The following is a 26,638-nucleotide window of genomic DNA, read 5'->3' on the forward strand; positions in this document are numbered from 1 at the left end:
CTTTATAAAGGGATTGCATCCTTTTTTCCCCTCCCTGTTCTTCATTATTATATAATCAGAGTGCTCTTTTTCATATGATATAAATTATGTGGATTTTGGAGGATGCCAAACATAAACATTATGAGGGTGGATGGATGGTGGAACCCCTTTCACTGGCTTTTAGCCCCTTTTGAGAACTCACGGGGACACATGAGATCAAGGTCCAGGCTGGGTAAGTTGCTCTTCAACAGTTCATTACTGGTCCCCATCCTAGAAGTATGTGCAGTAAATAGAGATGAAGCTGTGATGATTGGATTTACAAGCTGTAAAATGAAGTAGCTTGCAATGGATCCTGAGGTGAGCATTGCCTCTGACTTAGCTGCCCAGCTAGCTGACTCAATAACAGACTAAGAGTAAACCTGGGAAGTGATTCTTATTTCTCATATATAAACTGCTTCTGGACATTTCCTCCATTATGGCTTTGTGTGGCATATGGCACTGGATTCCTGGAGTTTGACTGGAAGAAAACTTTGGGATATGGGTCTTGAGCCAACTGGTTGCTGTAGGTGAAAAACGCTGTTTCCTAACTCAGATATCCTGGTGAAGTGTGCACCCTTCCTCTAGTCTGAGCTGTGTGTGTAAACTCTGTTGTATTCTTGAGATAAAAGATGTTTTAGCCTTTACTAAGCCACGGTGTGCCTATTGGTCAGTTTGTGGTTGTAAGAAGATATAAGCTCACTCTGCTTCAAGAAAGGCTTTTTCTGTCTCCTCCTAGCTGGTGGTTTTGGTGCTGTGCAGTTAGTGGTAGCACAGCTTTGTACTGAGGAAGTTGAGAGGGAGCAGGAATACACAGAAGGCTGTGTTATTATTTCTGAAGCTCTTAGATATCCATTCCCTTGACATCTGCTCTTTTCTGCCAGTTAAGGAAAGTCATGCAGAACAGAAGTATGGTGGAGCATAGCTGTGTTTTCTCCATATTGTTTGGTACTGTTTCCGATCTCTGACGACGGCAGCATTGAAAAGGTGGCATTGGATTTCCTTCCATAAGTACAGTGTGGATGGTTCCCCTAGTGATACAGCTCTGTGGTGAAGATGGTGCTTATGCTTCATGTTGATTAATGCATCTAGAAAACATCAGCTGTGCCTTACTTTGAGAAGACATGTAAGTGTAAGAGGAGTGAGAGGTCTGCTAAATACTTTCTTGATTGTATTTGTTGTTTAAAACATAAATTAGCCTCTGGCATTTATTTGGAATATATGTTTTCCATGCTAAATTGAGTTTCAGTATGAAAAAATTATGTATCTGTTGTGATAAAATAACCTATGATATAAAGTGATTCTGCTAAGGGAAAGAAGAAACCATTATTCTGTTAAGCTAGATTTTGTAATGCAGGTATAATCTAATCTAAGATGCTTAAACCTGAGAGAAAGCTTTCTCTTACTGCACTCAACATGTAGATGGATAGACTGTGAAGAGGGTCAACGTTATGTGTACACTGAAACGATCGTCTCATGGGAATTTTAGTTTTAGCCGTAGGATTCAGAATGGTCTTCAGGAAGTGAACCTTCATGGAACTCTTTGTTGAGGTGAGTTACTATCTCAGTTCATGAGATCAAAAATCTACAATGATAATTCTGAGACAGAAGCTGTGGAAAAACCTGGTGGTGCTGCCTCTTAGCATGAAACTTGTTTTTATTTTTCTGGATTGCAGATTTCTAATCTTTACTATGAAATTGGACTACATTCTCCATACAGAGCTTAAATGTCTAATGTTTTCTGCAGTCTTGAAACACCATACTGTGCTTTTTTTCTGATGTTAGGATTTTTACATCAGAGCTCTGTTACAGTCCAAATTATTTGCTATTTTGGCCTTACTAATTGTAGTATTTCTCTTAGTTCTTAGATTATAAATAAGAGTTCAGATGTAAAGCTAGAAAGTGAAAAGCCAAGAAAAGGTCACATTTCTTCCTGAGGATCTGATGAAATTACACTTCTTTCTTCATGTGTAAATCTTGAAACGCTGGGTTGTTCATAGAATCATGTTTTATACAGAAGGAATTGAGGTTCTTATAATAGCCAAATCTTTTCACTAACTACAGTGACTTTTTTTCTCTTAACCAAGGATGGCTTGGTACATAAAAGTGTAGTAATTTAAAGTTAAATAGACATGAATCTGAAACAAAAGACCAGACAGAAAAGTTTTACCCAGCTTTCTGCCTTTGGAAGATCTCTTTTCATGTCTTAAAAATTCATGTTTAAAAATTCTCTAGATATTTGAGTAAATTAAGTCTTCTAGGCTAGGAAATACAGAATAATATTTATCAAGGATATGTTAAATTTAACAGAAAGTGATATACAGCTTTTTTTAAACTGGAATCCATTGATAAGCAAAACCTCAATTTTTAAATGGATCTCTTCAGATTACATGTGGGTTCTTAGAATTCCTGAAACTGAAGAAACTTTACATGCACACTTAAATAATTGAGCAGGTTTTGACAGTATCATAGACCCAAATTATATAGCAAGGTCTGTACTGGTAACAATGATCTGCTGAATATTTTCAAGGTAAAAATATAGACATTTTGGAAGTATAAGTTAAGATCTTTGGTTTTGTTTGATTTAGTTTTCCAAGAAATATCTGTGGGTATGCATGTGCACAAAGACTGTTATAAGAGTTTTATTAGAAACTGTGCCGTTACAGTATTTTAATTTGAAATAAGTATCACTTATGGTAATTTAGCATGATAATTTCTAGAGATCTCTTTTGGGAGAAGAAAAAAAACCCCAAACAAATGAATACTGTTCATATATCAGTCCTATTAAAGTCAGTAGCAGAACTTCATTGACATAGAGGAGCAAGGATTTGATATATTCTGTGACTCTTAAATGGATTTACATTTCAAAACACTCTGCATTTCATTTTTGAAAGAAGAAATTAAAAAGTAGTGATACAGTAAGAAGTTAATAATTACCTAAATTTGTGTTATTCTCATGGTTTAAAAGTCAGCAACATTTAACAGTTGTAGACTTTTTAAAGTAACAGTAATATGAATTAAAATTACTATAACAGATTGAAGCTGTTGCTTCTTTTTTTCCTTACTAATGTAATTGTACAATCTATGATATATGTAGAAGGATTTTTTTACATACAGTTGAGAAATCAATAAAATGGGACAAGTTGGTAGGTGTATTTTTCTTTCTTAATAAGAAAGTATAAAGTTCAAGTAAAAAAAAAATTGTATAGCTTAAATGTAACTACATTTCCCTTATCTACTGGCACTATTTCTGTCTTCCAGCTTTTGTTTGTTTTTTTCTATCCTTTTTATGTAGTGCTAAGGTTTTGGTCAAAGGAACAAAATGCCCAATTTTCTTTTAAATGTTCACATCTGTTTGCAACTACATATGGTCTAAATTATGCAAAATGAGCAACAGGAATTATTTAATGAACAGTCAGCAAAAGCATGGGCAACTTCTACTCTCAGATAACTTTCCTGTGCTTGCTTGCTGTATGAGGAGTTGCGCTTTTTCCAGAGTAAGTGCTTGATATTTCTAATTTGAGGTTTATTTGTAGAAAGTGTGATTTTACAGTACGCTTTATGAAAGACTTCATATTCTGGAAAAAGAAATAAAAAGTCTATGCCCGTTAATGTATTTCTGTTAAATACTAAGCTTACTAGGGTGTTTGCTTGCTTGATTTTAAGAAACTTTGGACCATCTCATGTCTTGATTGTCATGAATTTGGAGATTTTTTGCTTTGCTTAATGTTTTTTACACTGCCTTTTTTGATTTTTGTCAGTATACCTTATTTGTTCTACTTGGGGCTTAACAGTAATTGAGATAGTAGGAACAACTGATAATTGTACCAAATTCTTTCTTCTCTGTTGAAATGAGTGTTTGTCTTGAGAATATGCTCAATCAGTTGCAAGTCAGGTTGTCAGAACTTTGCTAATTAGGGAAAGTATGTGTAAAATAAAACTTTTAGTCAGTCTTGAGAAGGTTTTCTTCTGGATCAGGCTTTTTTGATGGAAGACTTTACGGTTTTCCATCTGCTTATCATTGCTGTCAGAGCACTGCTGGCACTAGAGGGTTCGTGAGTTTGCCTTAATCAGTGCATGCAAAGTCAGCTGCGTCAGTTCCAGCCACTTGCATTGACTTTTTAAACTAACCTGCCCTTTTATTTATGCAGTTGATTAGGGAGGGTGTTTGTGTCATCCCTTCTTTCAGTAATAGTGTTGGGGTGCTAACCTCCAGCTGCCTGGATGTGTTGACCATCTGGGAATTAATATTTTCTTCGTCCGGCACAGCTGTTGCAAGGTGAACGTTCTGTCCCCAGCTTTAAAGCACTGTGGAGGAGGTTTGAGCTAAAGCATTTCACTTTGTGATTGCCATAGACTGCCACAACAGGCATATTGCTTTTGCTTGTGCTAAACCAAAAATGTTTTGCCTTGTGGTTGTAACGCAGTGGGGTGTGATCACAGGTAGTTAATGAAAACTGAGGTGACAAAGAGTAATTTATCAAGCCATGGTAACTTGAACACTCTTGGTCATGTGCACACACATGAGTCTGCTCTTGGGACACTGGTGATGTGACTTAAAGGTAGCTGGTACCAATGAAAACGTGGTTTGGTCTGAACAGCTTTTATAACAGGCCCAAGGTGAGCAGTGTGTGGCAGTGTTGTATTGTGCCAAGGAATTGCTATGAATAGATTGATAGCTGGGAAGGGGCCTGGAATTTATGGCTTTGTGAAATGACATATGTGCCTTGAGTAACACTGTGATCTAGAATTACTGTCTATTTTTTCTGTAAGTCTTCAGTTTGACCACAACATTTGTGCTGTCTGAGTTTATGGACATAGTGGATACATGTTGTAGATTTACACTACAGAGATACTTCTCTGAGGCAATTTTTAGCTAAGGGTATCTTTATTGACAGAATATGCAGTTAAGGTGGTTTTTTTCCAATGTTAGATAGGTCAGTGATACTTACCGACTTGAAATTTCACCAGAAACAAGTCTAGGAAGTAAAATATTTTGTCAAGAAATTTTGACAACATGTGAGATTCAAAATACCATAGTAGAACAGGTTGCTGTAGAAGAAACATCTGTATAAAACAACCATTGTTAAGACTGTAAATTTGGATTTGGAAAATACGTGGTGGGGGTGGGGGTGTGAAAATGTTTAGTTGACAGTTTGGAGTCTGGTTTTGATTATGGATTCATGAGTCATTTACAGAAGCAGGACTGTTTACAGCTCTCACATGTTACTGCAATATTGGTAACGTGTTTCTCTAGGCAATTTTATCTAAATGGTTTGTTATGCTTCTGATTTTTTGTTACTAATGTAATATACCTGTACTATCATTTTCTAGGTATTTCAACAGCCTTCTTTAAGTGAGCTACAGTGTCTTATTACAATGCAAAAATCTGAAATCGAGCTTTTGCAGGAAAAATTGAAAAAAGCAAGTCTTCACTTACCAGAGCATAATTTATATGCTACCGATACTCTGGCAAGCAACAATATAAGGACTGGAAGAAAGCATGAGGTAGGATAACTTTATTGCCTTGTGTATTTTTCTCTAAGTCAGGCTGGTAAAGCCAAACATTTTTGCTCAAGGGTCCAGATAATAATTTTAATATCTGTTGATGCTGCTTATAATTCTGGAAGCTTGTTTGAATGGTTCGTGTGTTATCTGCCAAAGACTTGTTAAAATAGCTGTTGGGAGTAGAAGGTTTTACCTTATTAAATACTGAAGAAAGGATTCTTAATTAAATGAAATATTTGAAGGATATTCTTTGTAGGTTTGTTAAAATGAATATTTATCAGATATTTTGTGGTATATATCAGAATGACCATCTTTCTGTGTAAGGAAAATGAGAAAAATATAAACAGTTATTATGATGATTTTATAAATGAAAAAGATTTTTTTTTTAGATTCTTGATTTTTAAAGTGTGTAGTACTTTTTTCTATGAAGAAAGACAACAATGTTTCTTTGAAATTTATATGTTTGACTTTTTATTATGCTGTATAGTGCTGGACTGCCTCTTTCATGATGACTTGCTGTTAAATTTAGGCACCAGGTAACAGTGATAGCTATAAACTATAGCTAATGAAATTGATCTATAAATAATTCTATGGCTTAAATAGGTTTATTAAATTAGCTGAAGTCATGTTGTTTTTCAGTGTGTTCAGCTTCTTTGTCATTTAAAATTTGTTTTTTTAAATTGTGATTGTATAGAGCATGGGAACCATGCAAGAGATTTCTGTAGGAAGGAAACAAATAGGGACATGCTTCTGTGTGGTATAAATAGTCTACAAGGATGGACCAATATGTTCTGCTTCCTTGGATATCTCCTGGTTTTCCCACATTGGTATCTCATAACATTTCCTTTGAAAACTGTATGGCTTGTTCTTTCTCAATATCCTGCACTGTATGCTACTTTTGGGAAAAGACGTATTTTAGAACATTTGTTCAGGAGCATGTAGTGTTTAAGAAAGGACAAAATGCTGCACAGCTGGTGTAGAGTGAAGAATTGAAGGTGAGAAAACAGCCCTGCAAACACCAAGGTCAGAGAAGGAGGAGAGGGAGAAGGTGCTCCAAGGGCCAGAGCAGGTATTTCCCTGCAGCCCATGGAGAGGACCACCATGGAACAGATGTCCACACAACAGCTTGTGGAGGAGCTCACACCAAAGCAGGTGGAAATGGAAACTGCTGCGTTTGCAGTGGAGAGGAGTCCATGCTGGAACAGGTTCTTCTGACAGGAGGACAGGAAGAACAGGCTGTTGTTCTGACAGCCCATGGAGGACCCACACTGGAGGAGGGGAAGAGTGTGAGGAGGAGGGGAAAAGTGTGAGGAGGAGGGGAAAATTGTGAGGAGGTGTCCTGGTTTCAGCCAGGATAGAGCTGGTTTTCTTCACAGAAGCTAGTGTGAGACTGTGTTTTGGATTTGGGATGAGAAACTGTTGATAATGTGCTGATGTTTTGGGTTGTTGCTGAGCCGTCAAGGACAGTCCAGCTTCTTGTGCTGGCCTGCCAGCGAGCAGGCTGGGGATGCACGGGAAGCTGGGAGGGGACACAGCCGGGACAGCTGACCCAGACTGGCCAAAGAGATATTCCCTACCATACGACATCATGCCCAGTACACTGGGGTTGGCCAGGGGGTGGAAATAGCTGCTTGGGAACGGGCTGTCGATCACGGGGTGGTGAGCAATTGCTGTATTGGGCATCACTTGTTCTTGTACATTCCTTTGTTGGTATTATCATTGTTGTTTCCTTCTTTCTTTCTGTCCTATTAAACCGTGTTTATCTCAACCCACAAGTTTTTTCCCAATTGTCTCCCCTGTCCCACTGCAGGAGGGGGAGTGAGCGAGCGGCTGCGTGGTGCTTAGTTGCCAGCTGGGGCTAAACCATGACAGGAGGAAAGAGTGGCTGAGAGGAGCTGTAACCCTCCATGCCCAATACCCCTGCGCTGCTCAGCAGGAGGTGGAGAAGTCAGGATTGAAGGAGTGAAGTTGAGTTTGAGAAGCAGGGTGGGGAAGAAGGTGTTGTTTTAATTGTGGGTTTTTTTACTTCTTACTACCCGTTTTAAATGGCAGCAACTTAAATTCATTTTTTCCCAAGTCAAGTCTGCCCATGATGGGGAATGGTAAGCAATCTCCATTTCTTTGTTTCAGCCCACGAGATTTCTCACCTTATTTTCTCCCCCTGTCCTGTTGAGGAACCAGAGTGAGTGAGTAGTTGGGTGGGTCCCTGACACTTTGTCAATGTTAACCCACCACAATGTAATTTTTTGTTACCTCAGAATAACATAAATGAGAGTACTGTGTTTGTCCTGAACCGATCAATATGTCAGGAATAAAGCAGTTACACTCCCTTGAGTAAAACTAAATACAAACTTTTAAATCCTATTGCAGATAATAGTTTCCTGTTTTGATATATAGATCCTAGTCATGCTCTTTCAATACTCAGGGTTGTTTGATATGTGCACTTTTTCACATATGCATGCAGTCTCTGTTAAAACTTTTGGGAACTAAATTGACAGGTTACAAATCCTTTGTATTTAGGCAAGACAGTAAGGAGAATTGTAGAAACATTCTGGATTTATGATCACAGAATCAGAATCACAGCATCATTAAGGCTGGAAAAGACCTATAAGATCATCAAGCGCAACCATCAACCCAACACCATCATGCCCACTAAATGATGTCCTGAAGTGCCACATCTATACCTTTTTTGAACATTTCCAGTGATGATGACTCCACCACCTCCCTGGGCAGCTTGACCACTCTCTCCATAAAGAAATTTTTCCTAATATCTAGTCTAAACTTCCCCTGGCACAACTTGAGGCCATTTCCTCTCTTTCTATCGCTAGTTACTTGGGAGAAGAGACCAACATCCACCTCACCACAAACCCCTTTCAGGTAGTTATAGTGATAAGGTCTCTTCTCAGCCTCCTCTTCTCCAGACTGAACAACCCCAGTTCCCTCCGCTGCTCCTCGTAAGACTTGTGCTCCAGCCCCCTCACCAGCTTCGTTGCCCTTCTCTGGACACACTCCAGCAACTCAATGTCCTTCCTGTAGTGAGGGGCCCAAAACTGGACACAGTTTTCGAGGTGCCACCTCACCAGTGCTGAGTAGAGGGACACAATCACTTCCCTACTCCTGCTGGCCACAGTATTTCTGATACAGCCCAGGGTGTTGTTAGCCTCATTAGCCACCTGGGCACACTGCTGGCTCGTGCTCAGCCAGCTGTCAACCAATACTCCCAGGTCCTTTTCTGCTGGCCAGCTCTCCAGCCACTCTTCTCCAAGCCTGTAGCATTGCATGGGGTTGGTTTGACCAAAGTGCAGGACCCGGCACTTGGCCATGTTGAACCTCATAGAAGGAGATCAGGTTGGTTAAGGAAGACCTGCCTTTCATGAACCCATGCTGTCAGGGCTTGATCCCTGGGTTGTCCTGCACATGGCCTGTGAGCGCCCTCAAGGTGAACCGGTCCATGATCTTCCCCGGTACAGAGGTCAGGCTGACAGGCCTGTAGTTCCCACGATCCTCCTTCCGGCCCTTCCTGTAGATGGATGTCACATTGGCAAGCCTCCAGTCTCCTGGGATCTCCCCTGTTAACCAAGACTGCTGATAAATGATGGAGGGTGGCTTGGCAAGCTCCTCTGCCAGCTCCCTCAGTAATCCTAGGTGGATCTCACCAGGCCCCATAGACTTGTGGGTGTCCAGGTGGTTTAACAGGCCCTTAACTGCTTCCTGCTGGATTATGAGGAGTTTATTGTGCTCTCCATCCCTGTCTTCCATGCCCCCTTCAAGGAGCTGAATACCCTGAGGATACCTGGACTGGCTATTAAAGACTGAGGCAAAGGCGGCATTAAGTACCTCAGCCTTTCCCTCATCCTTGGTGACAGTGTTCCCTGCCATATCCAATAAGGGATGGAGATTCTCCTTGGCTCTCTTTTTGCTGTGAATATGTATGTAAAAACACTTTTTGTTATCCTTTATGACTGTGGCCAGCTTGAGTTCTAGCTGGACTTTTGCCTTTCTAATTTTGTCTCTGCATGACCTAATGAGATCCTTGTACTCTTCTTGAGTTGACCTGCCCCTTGTTCCAGAGGTGATAAACTCTCCTCTTTTCCCTGAGTCCCAGCAAAATCTCCCTGTTCAGCCAGGCCGGTTGCCTTCCCCACCACCTTGTCTTATGGCACATGGGGACTGCCTGCTCCTGCACCTTTAAGATTTCCTTCTTGAAGACTGTCCAGCCTTCCTGGACCCAAATATATACGTAAGAAATAGAAAAATAATATTTACTGATTTTCCCTTGCAATGAACTATCTTGCCATTACTTTGTTATTCAGTTTTTTATGACAGAAATATTCATGACAAGTTACTAGGACGTGATTTGACAGGAAGTATATGTTGGATATACAATTCTTGTTTTACAGCGGTGACCTTTTTGGCTCCACAAAGACTGTTGTGTTAACCCTCCATCCCCCTCTTACATACATTCCCAGGATACAAAAGAAGAAATAAGCATAGAATCACCTCTGATCAGAATGACATGGCTTTAATTGCTTTCTGCTCTAAAAAGCCAAAGATTTTGAAAGTGGAAATAGTTGGAAAGGTGTTAAAAAGAAGGGGCTGGGACAAAACAGAAACTTGCCACTTGTGTGATGAATTGGGATGTGTGGCCACATGACTGTATGCTTCCACCTATGTTTGGTTCTGCAGAATGCAGTAATATATATACATGTATAGGCTAGTGTTTTTTGTGAATTGGAGAAATTTGAATCCCTTGCCTACTGTCATACAGAGTAATAGAAACAACTTATTCTACAAAACAGATGATGTGGTGGTTAGAAGCTTTGTTAAATGTGCATGTGTGGTGTCATTTTTCTTCATATTGTGAAGTGTGTACTTAGAGGCAGCTGTAACCCTCAGAGCCCTGTCTCTGTGGAAAGTGGTACAGCTGAGTGCTGTTTTGTATAAGGACTTAAGAGTCAGTTGCTTGATCTTCTTAGAGCTCTTTTTGGAGCTTAAACTTTGTAACTTTGTGAGCTATGTATGATTTCTGTGACCTAATTAAACTGCCATCCATATGTCCGCTCCCTGATTCAGTTAGCCCTTGTTTTTTTGTATAGCTAAGCTTTCCCATTGTATGCTGCATGGGAGTTATAATTGCTTTTTATTGATATGCATTCTGTAGCATTTTTCTAAGTCTATAATGTCAAGATAGCAAAAGGCATGAGTTAACTTGCAGTACTGCTAAAACTCCTGTTGAAACATTAGTGAATCAAGAATCTGCCATCTTTTGTCTCCAAAAAACCCCACCTGTATCTTGTCAGCCTCTGGTTCAGCTTCAACAATGTTTCTGTTTCTTCAACTGATAAAAAACATTAAGATTTCTGCCCGCTGTCTTTAGTGCTGTATCCTGGCAGACATTGATCTGATCTGTGTGTGCAGAAAAGTTCTCCAAGACATTTCAGTAGGAGTTCCGACTTCCCTTGATTGCTTTTTTTGGCCTTGTTTTGGGACTCTATCCAACGCAAACCCTATTGAATTCAAGCATATGACTGTTTCCACCTTTGTCCCATGGTGTCTTTCATGGTGCAGATGGGTAACAGAAGGTTGTTTAGAAATAGGCATTTTTAATTTTTCTGGTTCCTGTATCTCTGTTAACACATCCACTTACCAGCTATTTCTTTAATTAAATTTTCTGTCAAGAAGTTTCATCTCTATTAATATTACAAAGCCTGTTATTTCTGGTTTTCTGCTATTTGTCTTAGTGTTTTGTAAACATGTTTTAGGATAATTTGGTGAAAACTCTTCTGTTTTTACCCTTTACATTCTTTGCTCATAAAACTGGACTTTTTCTTACTCTTAAACGTTCAGGAGGTGTAAACTATTACAATATGTTTATATATTTAATACAGGTATGTCTAAATTTACTGTAGAATTTGAGGACTGAATTAAAAATTAAATGCTTAAACCTGGCAGCAGCAGCAAAATTTGCAGTTGTGAGAAGATTATTACAGATGCCATCTTCCAAATTGAATTTTGCATCAGCCCCAGGCAATCAAATTACAGTGTATTTTACTATGCAGTCTCTTCTGTCTTGGTATGAAAATTAAACTGTTTGCCTTCTTAGCAAAGATTGCCTTCAAACTACCTATGTGCAGCTGTAAAGCCCAGACCCAACTCCTTCTGTCCACAGACCTATCTGATCACTGAACAGGTAAAAACATACTCAAACAATAGAATGTTGCTTAATGCACATCACCAATTCCCGCTGTTCTCACAGGGAATTATTTCCATGTCCATGATTAGTTAGAATTTTTCTCTATTCTTTTCCATACCTTGGTCCTGTGAAAAAGATTCACAGCACAATCCCAGGTAGCTATATATGTGAACTCTCTGTGTGTATATGTATAAAGAAATAAGAAAAATTGTTGTGCCTGCTTGTATTTGATCACCTTTAAAACAGCAAGACTATGAATTTTACATTTTTCTGTATTTTTTTTCTATTTTCTCCATTCCTCTGTAGAGTCTCTCTACCTAGTTATTCTTAGTTTGGTGCTGGTCAGTGCACTTATTTTCCTTTGTTGTGCTTCTCTTTGGCAATAAGTGCAATGCTTTGACCTTTTATTCTCGATTTCAGAGAAATCATGCATTTTCCAAGTTTTCTATATACAAACATGAAGTTTAATTACAAAACATTTCTTGAAAATAATGCATGCTGGATTTTTAGGAAAAATAGTATGGGTGTGCAGTAAGTAGGAAATGGGGAAGACAGGAATTTTATTTAAGATCTTGGGTTTATTCAAGAAATCTGGGAATTTGAAGATGAGTAGATTTTTTGATATGTTGGTCTTGGGATGTTCTGTTTCAGACATCTCAAAGAGATCAGTTTGGTTTTGTGCAATGTTAAAACCCGTACTGATTAATATCAGCATCTATTAACTAAAATAAACTCTTGGATATCTCTACCAGAATTCTTAGAAAAAAATTTGAATCAGTAATCTTACTATTTCAGAGAGATCGACTTTTAGTCAGTACCATATTTTACTGACAATATGAAACCATAAATTTTGAAAAATTGTTTATTAAAACTTTCTTCTAGTTTGTCCTCTTATATAAGGAACTGACAGGAATATACAAAATATGTCCATTTGACATTCAGATTTTAAATGTACTAAAATTGTTACCAGATGTTAGTTTTGGTTTCTGGTCAGTTGTGGTTTTCTTTTTTTTTTTTTATCTCATTCAGGCCCATTTCAGAAGCAAAAGAAGCCCAAAACCAAATGACAAAACCAGCTTGGCAATATTTAAATTCTCAAACATGCAATTTTATTTTCTGATATTTTATGATTATTTTTTGTCCTTCTATTTGGAAAGCCATACAATTTAAAATGAAAGTGTGGTATACAGTGTCATGTAAACATTTAATACTTGAAAGTGATGGTCAAATTAAAAGAAAATTCCAGTTGCTAATTAAGATTTCTTTAAGATTCACTTAATTTAATGGAATAGTAAAAGTGTTGAAATGTACATTATTTAAGAAGACTTTATCCTAAATTCCTTTTGTTGTAAATAGTTATTTTACAGTGGCAGCATGCAACAACAATAGTCACAATTAATCTTAAGTTTTTGTTTGACTTTGTCTATTTATGTAATAGCATTTTACCTCACTGGTATTAAGTGTGTGTTAGTATTTCTCTGTCCTTAACCAAAGTTATTCAGAAAATCAGAAAGTCTAATTTAATGAGGTCTGTCTTTCTTTGCCGTAAGGACATATGACATAGAATGAACAAGAAAGCTGCCCAGTTTAAGTGTTACTTTCACATATTCTTTCTCCAGATTGCTATATGAAGCTGTACATAATATAAACACATATTCTTGTCTCTAGTTAGTCACATTATAGTTAATGACCATATGGTCATTATGGTATAAGATCTACTGTCTGTTGTATTTATATTCCTCAAGCATATTGTTCCTTCAACTTCACAGTGTGTTAAACTATTTCAAAGGGAAAAAAATCCTTTCCCTCTTGTTTCTGGTTGTCCTATCAAGTGTAACCTTGGACCCTTATAGAGCAATTAGACCAGCCTCTATCCCCTCCTTTGTAATGAGGTTTCTTGCATTTCTGAGTCTATAACCCTTTAGTCTTCCCTAATGGGACATCATTATTCTGAAAGAAACAATGTAAATGTAAATGAATATTCTCATTAACGAGTCACAGAGAAACCTTTAGTGGTAGCGCTGTGGTAATTCTGCTTGTTATTTCTCTGGTATTCCATGCAGATTTTTTTTTTTTATAATTCATTATTAGTATTCAAAATTACTTCTTCTTTAATTCTGCATGTCTTTCATAATCCGGTGTTCCAACTAGTTCAACCATGTCCTTGTTTTATTCTCCAGGAACCACCTGTGAAACGTTCAAGGTCTCTGTCCCCAAAGAGCTCTTTTAGAAAGTCAGAGGAGCTAAGGAAGCTTGAAATAGCTGAAACGAAGATTGAAAATTTAGAGAAGACACTACAGCTAAAGGTGAACATGAAAAAAAAAAAAATTTAAAAAACCCTTCTAGCCATAAGCTTGCGTAGATAAAGATATAACAAAATAAAGAGACATTTTAGAAATGCAAAATGCACATATCATTATGGACTGTAAGTGTATTAGCCTAAGAAAGCACTCTTGGTTAGTTTGCTGTTTTCCTTTACTGCTAGGAATCTTGTGTTTGGTACTCCTGCAGTCCTATGGAAGCCTAATCTGAGCTGTCATCAATATGTGCTTGTTAAATACATTTTCAAAAGTTGTGTCTGAGAATATGTACTTTGAGAAATTAGTGTATTCCTATAGAAATAAAGTGAAGCAGAAAGTACAAAGAAATTTTTCTTTTTTCCTAACAGAGAAGCCAATATTTTAAAATGCAAAGTCAATTACTTGGAACAGATTTACCCTTTGTATTCTTCGAACTTATGGCTCAGAAATTGTTCTAACAAATGCTGTAACCCACCCTCAACAAACACCACCACACCCACCTCCCTCTCCCTCTCTCCCCACGCCCCAGCCTTGGTAGAAAAACATAATTGAGCATGTATTACAACTTCCCTTTTATAGACTTTTGTTGGTTTGGCTTTGTGGGGTTTTTTTTACATCAAAAATAGTACCTTTTAAATTACCTATTGTTTTCATATTGCACCCCAAAATGCAAAACTCAGACCTGGAGTCATATTTCTTAACATTTACAATCCTCTCCGCTCCGCTCCTTCTTTCATTTTTCTCATCTTTCATCTTCTCCTCCCTCCTCTCTCCTCTGTCTTCTCTCTGTCCCCTCTCCTCTCTTTTACCTTCTTTTTTGTTGTTGCATATGTTTGTTCAGAATTATGGAATTTGAAAGATATTTTCAGTATAAGTAGCCTAAAGCAGAACTGGTTATATTGAACATGCTGTGATAGATGTCAGATAAGTAGAAGAAAATTTGGGAGCCCTACAAACCATAGTTTGCAGGGCTAACTTGTCATGTTAACCATTGTCATGCAAAAAGATGCTTATATGTGATAAATCAATTTTAGAAAAAATATGAGTCGTAATTATGTTTTAGTACAAATACAAAAGTTCATCACCCTCTATACTTGACAGAGTTTGTCTTAACACATGTGGAGTATATGAACAGGGAAGAGGATTTAGACTTCAAATTCAGCCTTACAGGCCATCTTACTCCTTGTTACTGGGAGTCAGAAGATAAATTTTGTTTTGTTTTTCCTCTCTGTTGAGAAACCTACCAGCTCTACCTGAGGACTGGCCTTTGGCAACCCTCCTATTTGTTACTCTTAGTTGGCCTGCCAGACATTGATAATACAGATTATTCTGGCACTGTGGACTGTCCCAGCTGTGTCCCCTCCCAATTTCTTGTGTGCACCCATGCTACTTGCTGGTGGGGTGATGTGAGAAGGAGAAAAGGCCTTGACTTTGTGTAAGCACTGCTCAGTAGTAACAAAAATACCTCAATACTGTCAGCACTGTTTTCAGCACGGATCCAAAACATAGCCCCATACTAGCTACTATGAAAAAAATTAACTCTATTCCAGACAAAACCAGCAAAAGAAGAGAAAGGATTGTTATTCTCTCTGCATGACCTCATAACATAATTTTTACCATTCACCATACTGCCTTTGTCATTTCTTCTGTTTCATCTTAAAGCATAGTTTAGTAATCTGTGCAGCTTTATTATGTGTGGGATCTCTATTTATGACAGCTGTTAACCCATGAGGTCTTTAAGGACTAAGTCATATCTCCCCTTGAAACTGAATATATGAACTCCTTGCATTTTTCCTAGGAAACCTACTTGGCTTCTTTTGTAGAATGCTTTAATTGATTGAAAAGAAGCTGTAGAGGCCCAGGTCAACGTATTAAACACTGTTGTGGCACTACCTTCAGAATGCAATTGCCAGCATGACAGTGAACTCAGCTGTCATAACATTAACATCAGAATAATTCTATTGGTATTGTATGATTCCTTATATTAACCTCCTCTCAGGTATTGCTTCCAACAAAGAATAATGCATGTGATCAACGTTTTTGAAACTGGCATTTGCATTATTGCTTCCTCAAGCAAAGTGTTGAATATATGATTACTTGAAATATACTTCCTCAGAAAAATGCTTGCTCTATCAATAAACATACTGATGATGCATATCCTGAAGATGAAATTGTGGCTTTATCCATCAGTCCTTTTGAAAAATTGGTTAGGATTTAAAAAAAAAAGATGAATAGCTTTTTTTATGGGATTGTCAGGAACAGGAGTATTTGATGCCCCAGTCATTATTACAAAGGAAAGGAAAAAGGCAAGGTCCCATTCAGTTTTTTCTAGTTCTCCTCAGCCTACTAATTTCTGGCCACGTAAAGTTAGCCCTTACTGTCTTTATTGCTAATATAAATAGGATAATCATGTAAATTCAGAGTGTCCATAGTTTTGGTACAGAATCGTCTTAATTTCTGCACTCCAGAACTGTTGTGATTTAACCCCAGCCACTAAATAAACCCCACACAGCTGCTCATCACCACCCCCCCACACACAACCCCAGTGGGATGGGGGAGAGAATCAGAAGGGTAAGAGTGAGAAAACTCATGGGTTGAGATAAAGACAGTTTAACAGGTAAAGCAAAAGCCATGCACGAGCAAAGCGAAACAAGGAATTCATTCACCACTCCCCATGGGCAGGCAGGTGTTCAGCCATCTCCAGGGAAGCAGGGCTCCATCACGTGTAACAGTTACTTGGGAAGACAAAATGCCGTCACTCCAAATGTCCACCCCTTCCTTCTTCTTTCCCCAGCTTTATATGCTGAGCATGTTGTCACATGGTATGGAATATCCTTTTGGTCACTTGGGGTCAGCTGTCCCTTCCCAGCTTCTTGTGCACCCCCAGCCGATTCGCTGTTGAGGCAGTATGAGAAGCAGAAAAGGCCTTGGCTCTGTGCAAGCACTGCTCAGCAATAATGAAACATCCCTATATTATCAACACTGTTTTCAGCACAAATCCAAAACACAGCCCCATACTAGCTACTATGAAGGAAAATTAAGTCTACCCCAAACCAAAACCAGCACAAGGACATACTGAAAAGTAACAGAGCATGCCTGATTGCACCCTTTTTAGGGAAGATAATGTCAAAGTGAATAATAATATTTAATGGATTTTGAATAACAAATTATGGAGCTGGTACTTAGAATGTTCTGAAGCATAAGTACATCAATCTACTGTTGGTCTTTAAGAAGTGGGTAGGAGTTTGGTTGTTGAGAGTTAGATGTTTTATATGAACTAAGAATATGTTCTCCCTTATTATGTTTCTAGAACTGCAATCCCTGGTGTAGCCTAGAGGAGATATTCTTGGCTTTAACTGGAAAATTTTCAAAAGCAATAAATCTTCCCTTTGAGTTTTCTCATCCTTTTTGTTTAAAGTTCTAAAATTGTGGAGAATTAGAAATAGAATATGTGGATCAGTCTTTAGGACCACCTTAATACTTGTTTATGAGAGGGAGGGCACACTGCTATATTTAGTTTAGATTTCATAGATAATACTGTTCCAGGTATGGTGTTCAGATGCTGAAAATAATATTGTGGCTTTTCCGTAGAACCATAGAATCTTGGAAGGGAACTTTAAAGGTCAATAACCTTTAAAAAAAGGTTACAAAAATTTAAGTTCCACTTAAATACTTGTGGAAAAAACTATTTTGGTCAGGAAAAACCTAATGGTCAGGTTCCTCACTTCTTGTCAGCCTAAGAAGAGTAGTCAAAGAATTGAATCAGTATATTTTTTAAATTCAATTTTTAATGTAACTAAGCTGTTGCAGGTCAATTTAAAAAAACTTTTGAAGTAGTGATTAGAACCTTTTGGCTTCTCTGAGCTCTTTGCAAATAACAAAATGACTTTTTTTTCACGGGCAGTTGGGTTCTTCCTCCTGCAGATTGGCCTTTGTCTTTTTGTCCTGTGTTATCGCATGGGAAGCACTATAGAATTACAGTGGAGAGCTGGAGAATAACCTAGAAATCCAGCACTGCTAGAGATGGTTGTTCTGTCCCATTTCTGTCAATATATGGAAAACTGTATACAAGACAGTTTAATTATTAAAAAATATAACATAATTCAATCAGAGAGAGATGGAACTGAGATAATGGAAATTGGCATTTTTATTACTTCATCAATAAGTTTATTACATAATGTATTTAATAAATTTATTAATTTATTAGTACATATCAATAAATCTATTAAATTTAAAGTTCTGAAGTGCTTAATAATTCAATAAAAGAGAGTGATTAGGATAGTTAATTGCCTAATTTCTATTTCTGTGAGAGCAGAGCAACTGATAAGGGAAGGGAATAACTGAAACAGAATGGATAATAGAACAGGGTAAGCAATAATGAAAAATGTAGATTCATAAATAGGAAAGGCCAAATTCTACACTTGGTTGCATCTCTGAAAGGGCATTGACACTAATAAACTTCTGAGGATTTATGCTGAAAACATTATTTTCCAGTACCTTGGCAGACCTGATCAGTTTTGACTAGCACCATCAAACAATCTCAGAACAATGGTTTCATGAACTTCTCATGAAAACACAGCATCTATAATCAGATTCTTATAAAAATTTCATGTTGTAGTGGCAAGAAAAGCTTGGTGATAGTCTCTATGTCTTTTGTCATAAATTTCTTTTGCTATTTGTGTGATTGTTTTTAGTACCATTATAGTATTGATATCGCCACATAAAACCAGTCAAAAGTACTTCTTAAGCAATTCTAAATTTAGAAATATGTCTGGTTTAGAGATTGTTTCAGAAAAAATAGCAACACCACTTTGGGAAAATATTTAACACTAAGGTCAGTTTGGTAGCTGCTTGTATTCCTAAACCTGCTTTTTGTTTTGCCTGAATTGCTTCCAGAAAACTTCTGAATTTTATATATAGAAGCATCTGGAATTTTAGCTGGTATCTTTCAGCTTTGGTTATGCATCGTGAAAACTGGGCTACATTTTAGAAGCCAAGCTTAGTCTAGGTTCTGTGTAGTTAGCACTACTGTAGAAACCCTTGCCATGTTTTTATAGTTTTATAGTTTTGTATGTTTTATAGTAAGATTTAATTATTATTGCTTGCAGCTTAGACTATTGGTGTGTCTTATTCATTGACTAATGTTGAAAAGGCTTCTTACCTATAAGCAGTAAATGCATATAAATAAAGTATTGTGATTTATTTAGACGTTAAGGAACATGTTCTGTAGGTGCCCTACAAGCAGAGCTTCCATTGAACTGGAGATGAAGCACTGAGGGCAGATTTTACTAGAGGATAACGTCTGGTGAATTTTTTACTGCTGTATGCCAGAATTTGACTTGGTTTATGCTGTGGAATGTCCTCCTCTTAATGTTCATTTTTTTCAAAGCACAGTATTGTCACGTAGGAAAATCTTTTTTAAAACTTGCATGACATTCTCCTATAATATAAATCAATGTATATCTTACTTTTCCTTCTGTAAAAAGAGAGTACATTTTTTTCATATGGTTTTGATTATATAAAAGCTATTGCAAAAAGTGTTTTTATTTTTTGTTTGTTACATAACTAGAGGACAAAGTCTGGGTGTTGCAGGTTTATATACATTTACAGAAATAAATTAATATATGAGGAAATCCTGAAGCCATTTTAAATTAGGGGTTTTTGATGTGGACTTTGAAAATGCATAGATTAGTTTTCCATGGGGAAAAAAAAGTAAGGAGGAAAAGACAGTGCCAATAATCCTTTTTCAGTCTTTGTATTTTTAGGTGTGTTAGGCCAATGCACTCACAAGATGAAACCTAACATTTTGGTAGCAAATTTTTTAAAACTTCTCAGTAGCATAAAAAAAAAATTAAGTAAATTTTTCAAAATTAGCAAAATTTGCCAAGGTAGCAATAAGAAAAATTTGATCTGAGGAATTTGATTCCTGACCTTTCTATTTAGATTTCTGAGGCTCTTAATAGTTAATTAAACAGAACTTTTGTTTCATGTGATCTGTATAAATGTCTCTCACATTTTGCCCAACTCTAATTTTGTTTTTCTGGTGCTATATAGACTCGAGAAACTGATGAGCTAAGAGCAGCCCATGAAAAACTCAAAGAGAGGCTGCAGATGTTACAGACCGACTACAGAGCTCTAAAAGAGCAATTAAAGCAGTGGGAAGAGGGTGATAGCAGGTAAGTTACATAGCTCATTAAAAACATTTCCCTTACACAAGAAATTTGAACAGAAGTATTGTATAGGTATTCAAAAGAGAACTTGATTTGAAGAAAGAAACTACTATGTGTTGATGAAGACTTTATCCTTTGTTAAAGCCAAATACATGGCATACCCCTCTATGAGAAAAATTACGGTTGAAACCAAGAGTAAAATGTATTGAGCTGACACCTTGACTTATTTCATTTAGGTTCTCATTGTGAACCTGAGTACTGGACAAAGGTCTGCTAGGGCTGCTTATTTATGCTTGTCTAATTCCCCAGTTGATTAATTTGTTAGCTGTGTATCTTTTTAATTTTCTGTAATAGAAAAATTGCTCCTTATGTTTCAAATAGTTTTAAAAAATAATTTTATTCATTAAACAATATAGAAATAACAGCCTCTCTAACTGCAATGCTTCAGATATTAACTGAAGCTAATCCTAAAATCCCCTTCTTAATAGGAAAAAAGAGTATGTGCATGAAAAGCAGGATGTTTTAATCTGAAATTATTATAAAATCAATCTTTTCTGATCATTCCACAAAAATATTGCAATAATATCTTTATTAATAGACAGCAGAAAGACTTTACAACATCAAAATTTAAATAATGAATATTTTATGTGTAATTTCCCCTTAAATTCTATACGGAACAGTGAAAATTTTATGCAGGATTTCTTTTTTTTTAAGGTCTTATTAGAGAACTGGGATTTTTGGTAAAATAACACATTTGGAGGTATGAAGGCATTTCTTATCATTTCAATTTTCAGACACTGCTGAGGTACAGTTTTTCAGGCCCTATTTCAAGAAAGGAATTTGAGCAGGTCCTTACATCCTGGTGGCTTTAGTAGGACTTCAGCATGCGCCCACAGTTCAGTAAACATATGTGTTTTACTAAAAATAATTATTTTTGTAATTAGAGCAATACTGACTAATCTTGACACAAACGTTGTAACTCTGTCTAACCGAAATGAGAGTTACAGAAATTGCTGTAGAACTGGTAGTCCACAGTGACATAAAGGGTCCTACTGTGAATGATAAACTATCCCTCATCTATAAGTTGGCCTATGCTTTGGCCTGTCTGAGTAGATTTGCATTGGTTTGTAAATACTATGGTATTTCCTTAACAATGATTTGTCTTTTAAAAAGAAAAAAAAAAGTGTGGATTAAAATAATGGTAAGGCACACATCTGCTATGGGCATTGGTAGCAAAAGAAGACTTTTTTAAATATCAAAGCATAAATAACAGATTTGTTTAAATTAGAATGAAAAGGTTTTGTTTATTTAGGAAAAACATGGATGATTTTATCTTCTAACTCACTGTTTTAAATTCAGTACAAGCTGGAAAAGCCTGAAACTTACTGGATGATAGTTACTTTATGCAATGAAAGGATTTAATTCTGTGTCTAAAGCTACGTAGGCGTTCATGGTCCACCAAGAGGCCAAGGCTGAAATAATACAAAAATTCAACCTAGATAAAGAAAGTAAAATCAAACTTGATATACAGTAAAGCACTGAGTGTTCTGGTTCTGACAGTTCAAAAAAAAAAAAAGAAGAAAAGGGAAAGAGGGACAAAAGCAACTTTTGTTTCTGTTTAAAATAACAGAGACCAGCTGAGACCAGCTTGTGTCCTGACATGAATGTGATTAGGGAAAAGTAGATATTGGGGAAAGTGTAAATCTTTATTAGTTCATCTAATCTTGTCATCTATAGCTAGTATGAGCTGAAAATTAGACGGTTTTGATAATTTTTGTCATCAGAACGGAGGTGTATGAAGCTATCATACTAAAAGAGGTTTGGTTTTCCTTTTTAATATGCTTAAACAAAGGAAAGTAGCCAAGACACAAATAAAAACAGTCTGTAAATGGTTATACCTTACACTGTTATTTTGCTATCTCAAACAGCTTTATATTGCTAGTGTAATGTAAATTGTGCATTGAGAACTCAGTATGAGGTACTTCTGTGGCACTTCTGATCCTCTGTAAGTGATGGAGGACACCATTCTTTCTGATTCTTCATAGATTAGAATCTGTTATCGACATGGCAGCTGATGGGACTTAATCCACCTGTCAGTGTGCATACAACTTCCACTGACAGACGTGACTGCAAAGATGATGGAGGGCCTTATGAGGATACCATATTCTCTGAGAATTTATTTCTATACCCAGTAGGAATCTAAATAGCAGAGAGTTTTAAATTCATTTTATAAAGGATTTTTATTAATACTATTTTTATATTTTGCATTATTAAAATACATAGAAATATTTTAATGACAGAAAAACCGTGAAATATTTTCTTTTTCTGTGCTTCTAAATTCAGCATGCTTTTTCCTGATGCACCATCTTATCCATAGATAGCTTATTCTTTCATTCCACAGTAGATCAACAGTTTGATTTACAGTGACCATTAGTGCAATTTCCAGATTGGTTTGCAGAGGCATTAGGCAATCTGGTGGCTGTCCCATTTTTTTTGCAAGAGATTGTGTGATAATTTTACTTTCTGCTTTCTCATACCAGTATTGTAAGGAATGTTGACAGTGAGTGTGGTGACATTGCTCTGCCACATGTCAGTTGAGTGCCATGGTGCCATACTAGCACGATTTCTGTCTGAAACTGTGTAATTGAACTTTTCTATAATACCACATTTAAGGTTTCATGGCTCACAGAATGTATGCATCATACATGATTTATGTTCAGTTGATGCGACAGTTTAAAATTTGTATTTTCTGAAAGCAAGGATGTTTTTATTCTTGTGATCCTAAAACTTGTAGATATTTGAAAACAACCAACCTCTTTTTTACTCATGAACAGGACTGAAAGTAGTAAAAGCAGATACCAGCATGCAGACCCCCGTCAGCTTTGTCAAGAGGATACTGATGCTGTGTGGAATGAACTGGCTTTTTTCAAAAGGGAACACAAAAAGCTATTGATTGAAAAGTGAGTTTGTTTCTTAAATGGTGTTTACATAAAGAAATAATTCTGCTGTTTTTCTGCAGGTAGAGCTTTGCAGGCCGCATAAGAGGAATTCCTTGCAAAGTTCCAAAATAAAGCCATGTTCTACCAAAAGCAGAAAAGGAAAGCATCAGCTCTTTTTTTTTCTTTTTTTTCCCCCCTCTTAAATCAGTGACAAGTTACAAGTTTGCTAGCACTAACAGAAACTGTATTCCATGATCTAGGGATTGTGTTAATTAATGTGGCTCTCATCTGTTGGAGGTGTCGCTCTTCATTAGCCTGTATTTTACACACTGCCGTGCTTCATTTTTGGAATGAGGTGGTGAGGGGATAACCTAGCCAGCCATCCTTGTTTGATCTCTGTGATACATACGCAATGCAGAATGCCTCAGCTCTCTTGGTTCCCTGCCCTGTCCTGCTAATCCCAGCTGAGCTCATTATGGTGTAGCCTTGCTGCTACTCCTGGAGCCAGAGCTGTCCAAGCTAATTACTGGTAGCAGCAGAGCTGCCTGTTAAGGGTCTGGTGTGGATCTGCTAACATGGTCCTTGGTAGTGACCTGCAAAAAGCACGAGGGAGTTGCTCTCTTTCTTGCTGTGCACAGCCTGTCCTTTGGGTTTAGTGCTGATCCCTTCACACAGCTCTTTTAGCTGTAGTAAGTGTAAAACTTGGTGAAGGAAACTCTTACTTTAGAAAACATACAGTTTGCTGCTTTGATCTCATAATTCATAGGCTATTACACTCAGCCAGGCAAAGTAAGAAAATGTCCTTTTATACTAGACAAAAAGAAGTTAGTATGGTATAATTAGCTCTTTGCTGCTATTTAACACTTTCTGTAAGTCAAGTTTATCTTTTTTTAATCTAAGAATCAAGACATTGTAGGAACTTTTATTCAGACTTTGTTTATGTCAGCATTAAAGAAAATGTGTTTTCCCAATGGGTCACAATGTAAAGCGATTTTGTGGAGATACCATGAAGGCTGCTAGCACAGAATTTCAACACCAGCAAATTGTTTTGTAGTATCTAAGTCCTTGTGTTGCCCATAAACTGCTTTAGTGTATTACATACAATATTGCCAGTAGCCGTGTTGCATGGGGTATTCTTATATCTACCAGTTACAATTGTGTGCCTGTTCCTGTCACTTTATCATCACCTCTTTGCTGTTTTGAAACTATGACAACAAATTATCACATGTACTACTTTTGTTTATTTTTATTTTTATGTAGGAGGGAGCACTTTCCTGCCATACATACAATTACGGTTGTAATTATCCTTCCATCAGTAATCAACACATGCACTACAGGCAACAGTAACTCAGGAGCAATAGGATAAGTTTCTCCTTTTCACACAAAGCCATAAAAGAGAGATTGCTTATATATTGTGCACACCCTGAAGGTTGGTACAGTTGGGCTGTTTTTTCTAGAGCTCCTGTGCAGTCACATTTATGGGGAACATTCTTATGCCTGGTACATTGCCGATCAGTGACCTTGACTAAAGTGTGGTGAAATGGCATAAGCAAACAGCTGAGCTGTTCAAAATACTGAATTTTTAAGTCAAAGTGAGTTCTTGAAATTCTGCATAGTACTTAGTAAGAAGCCAGTGCACCATTATGATCATTAAGGTGAACTCCTTATGTGGCTTTTTATTCCTTATGGGCAGTGTGGCTTATTGTTAGTTGAAATAAGGAAGGAATGAAAACCTAACTCCTATGTTTTTTGTATCTATCTTGAATGTCTGTGTCTGATAACGACTGTCTTTAATTTGTTGAGGCAAGTCAGCATTTCAAGATCTGAGCTCCTTTTCTTAAGAAAGTCAATACTAAATTTAGTGTGCTTTTTAGATCTGTGGATAGGGCTTCTTTATATTGCATGTATTCTTTCTTAAGCTCTATGGATAGAATAAATAAATACATAGATAGATAGATAAATGACATGATCTGCAGACTTGTACCAATTACTTCTATGTGTGATTTTTACAAACAATGTAAGTAAATCAGGTTAGTCCATAGTTTTTGTGGATGTACTTAATTTGATAGACCCTACTGATTGTTAGCTTAAGTTGATTTAGAACAAGTATAAGCCAAATCCAATGTAGCATTGTTTAAAAAACAGTGTCTGTGTAGGGATTTTATTTTGGTTTCAGTCTGTTTTAACTTTAAATATGTGCAATTTCTGTGACTATGCCAGAGAGTGAATGTTAGAAAAACATTATTTGTTGTTGTTTATTTGTTTTACCTGTAAGGAAGATCTTCCGTCCCTTCCTCCCTCCCTTCTTTCCAGGGGTAGAACAGTGATGTAAAATGTCTTTAACTTCCACGTCCATTGCTCTGAGAATAGATGGAAAGTAAATAAGTATAGGTTAAAATCAAAGAAAGCCTGTAGATGCATGTCGCAGGCTCCAAAATGCAGTCATTACCAATACTAGCACACTGTACACAATCAATTTGTAAGTTAAGAAATCTGTTTTTAAGTCAGGAAAAACTGAAGTTACTTGGGAAGTCACTTGTTCTGTTGATGCGTAAGTCCAAGTTCTGTTGAAGTTGGTGGAAAGAATTTGTGTCAAGTCCTTTAATAAAGTTTTCCTCTCATCACAGGCAGGGATTCCTTTGACTTTCATGTAAGCTACTAAACATTATGCACCTTTCAAGCTGGACAGTAACACACAGACAAATACAGGGTTTAGAACTTAAATTTAAGGACCTCTTTTTAAAAATACAAGAAGTTTTCTGTTTTCATGAAGTTCAGAATGCCTAATGTCAGAGTTACTTTTTGGAGAATGTTGATGCAGAATGTGTGGCATTGTTACTACCATTTTTTTACTTTTTGATTAGTAAAGAATAGTATGTGCATGTTGTATTACTTTGCAATTAGTAATGAAATATGTTTCAGAGCCATTGGCTGCATCCTCTCCACGATTAATGATGTATAAATTTGAGCCGCTTGCATATAAAAGACAGTATTTCTGTATTGTTACAATCCCATACTCTTAGTAAAATGTAATAATCAATAAACTGTGATTGTTCGGTGTGTGCGCAATGCTTTATGCATTTCTCTTGAATGTCCCAACATTTCCCTGGAATCATTATTAATATGATTTATCTTTATACTAAGTGCATTACAGAATAATTATTCTCTGATTTTACAGAAACTGTTTTTAGTAATAGTTTTATCTGAATTCTTTGTTAAGCCTTCTCCCCGCTATTGACTCTTCCACAAAGAATATCAGATTATATTCCACGATTTATATGATGTGGATTTAAAGCTGCATTTTTAGTTTTATGAGTTATAAAATCTAATTTTTAAAAGTCTTTATTATTAAAACAAAAACAAAAGTTCCAAAATTTCAGTTCACTTTGAGATCTGAACCAGTAGCTAAGAAAATAGTCTAACTTTTAAGCCTTTACAACTCATTGTGTTAAGAAATTCCATAGCAGCTACCAGCTAAACTCATGGCAAAATTAAAGAATTACAAACAGGACC

General features: G+C 36.8%; 1 protein-coding gene across 1 annotated transcript in view; it reads left to right on the forward strand.

Moving 5' to 3' along the window:
• CNTLN (centlein) overlaps positions 1-26,638 on the forward strand; it is a gene marked incomplete at both ends in the record, with an annotated part of 207,186 nt that overhangs the window by 84,323 nt on the left and 96,225 nt on the right. Inside the window, 5 exons of the mRNA XM_082013442.1 lie at positions 5,425-5,523; positions 11,627-11,713; positions 13,897-14,022; positions 20,071-20,192; positions 23,021-23,146. Coding sequence (XP_081869568.1) covers positions 5,425-5,523; positions 11,627-11,713; positions 13,897-14,022; positions 20,071-20,192; positions 23,021-23,146 — 560 coding nt within the window. The remainder of the gene's footprint in view (positions 1-5,424; positions 5,524-11,626; positions 11,714-13,896; positions 14,023-20,070; positions 20,193-23,020; positions 23,147-26,638) is intronic.

Source organism: Phaethon aethereus, assembly GCF_964289735.1.
Source record: "Phaethon aethereus genome assembly, chromosome: Z".
Taxonomy (NCBI): Eukaryota; Metazoa; Chordata; class Aves; order Phaethontiformes; family Phaethontidae; genus Phaethon; species Phaethon aethereus.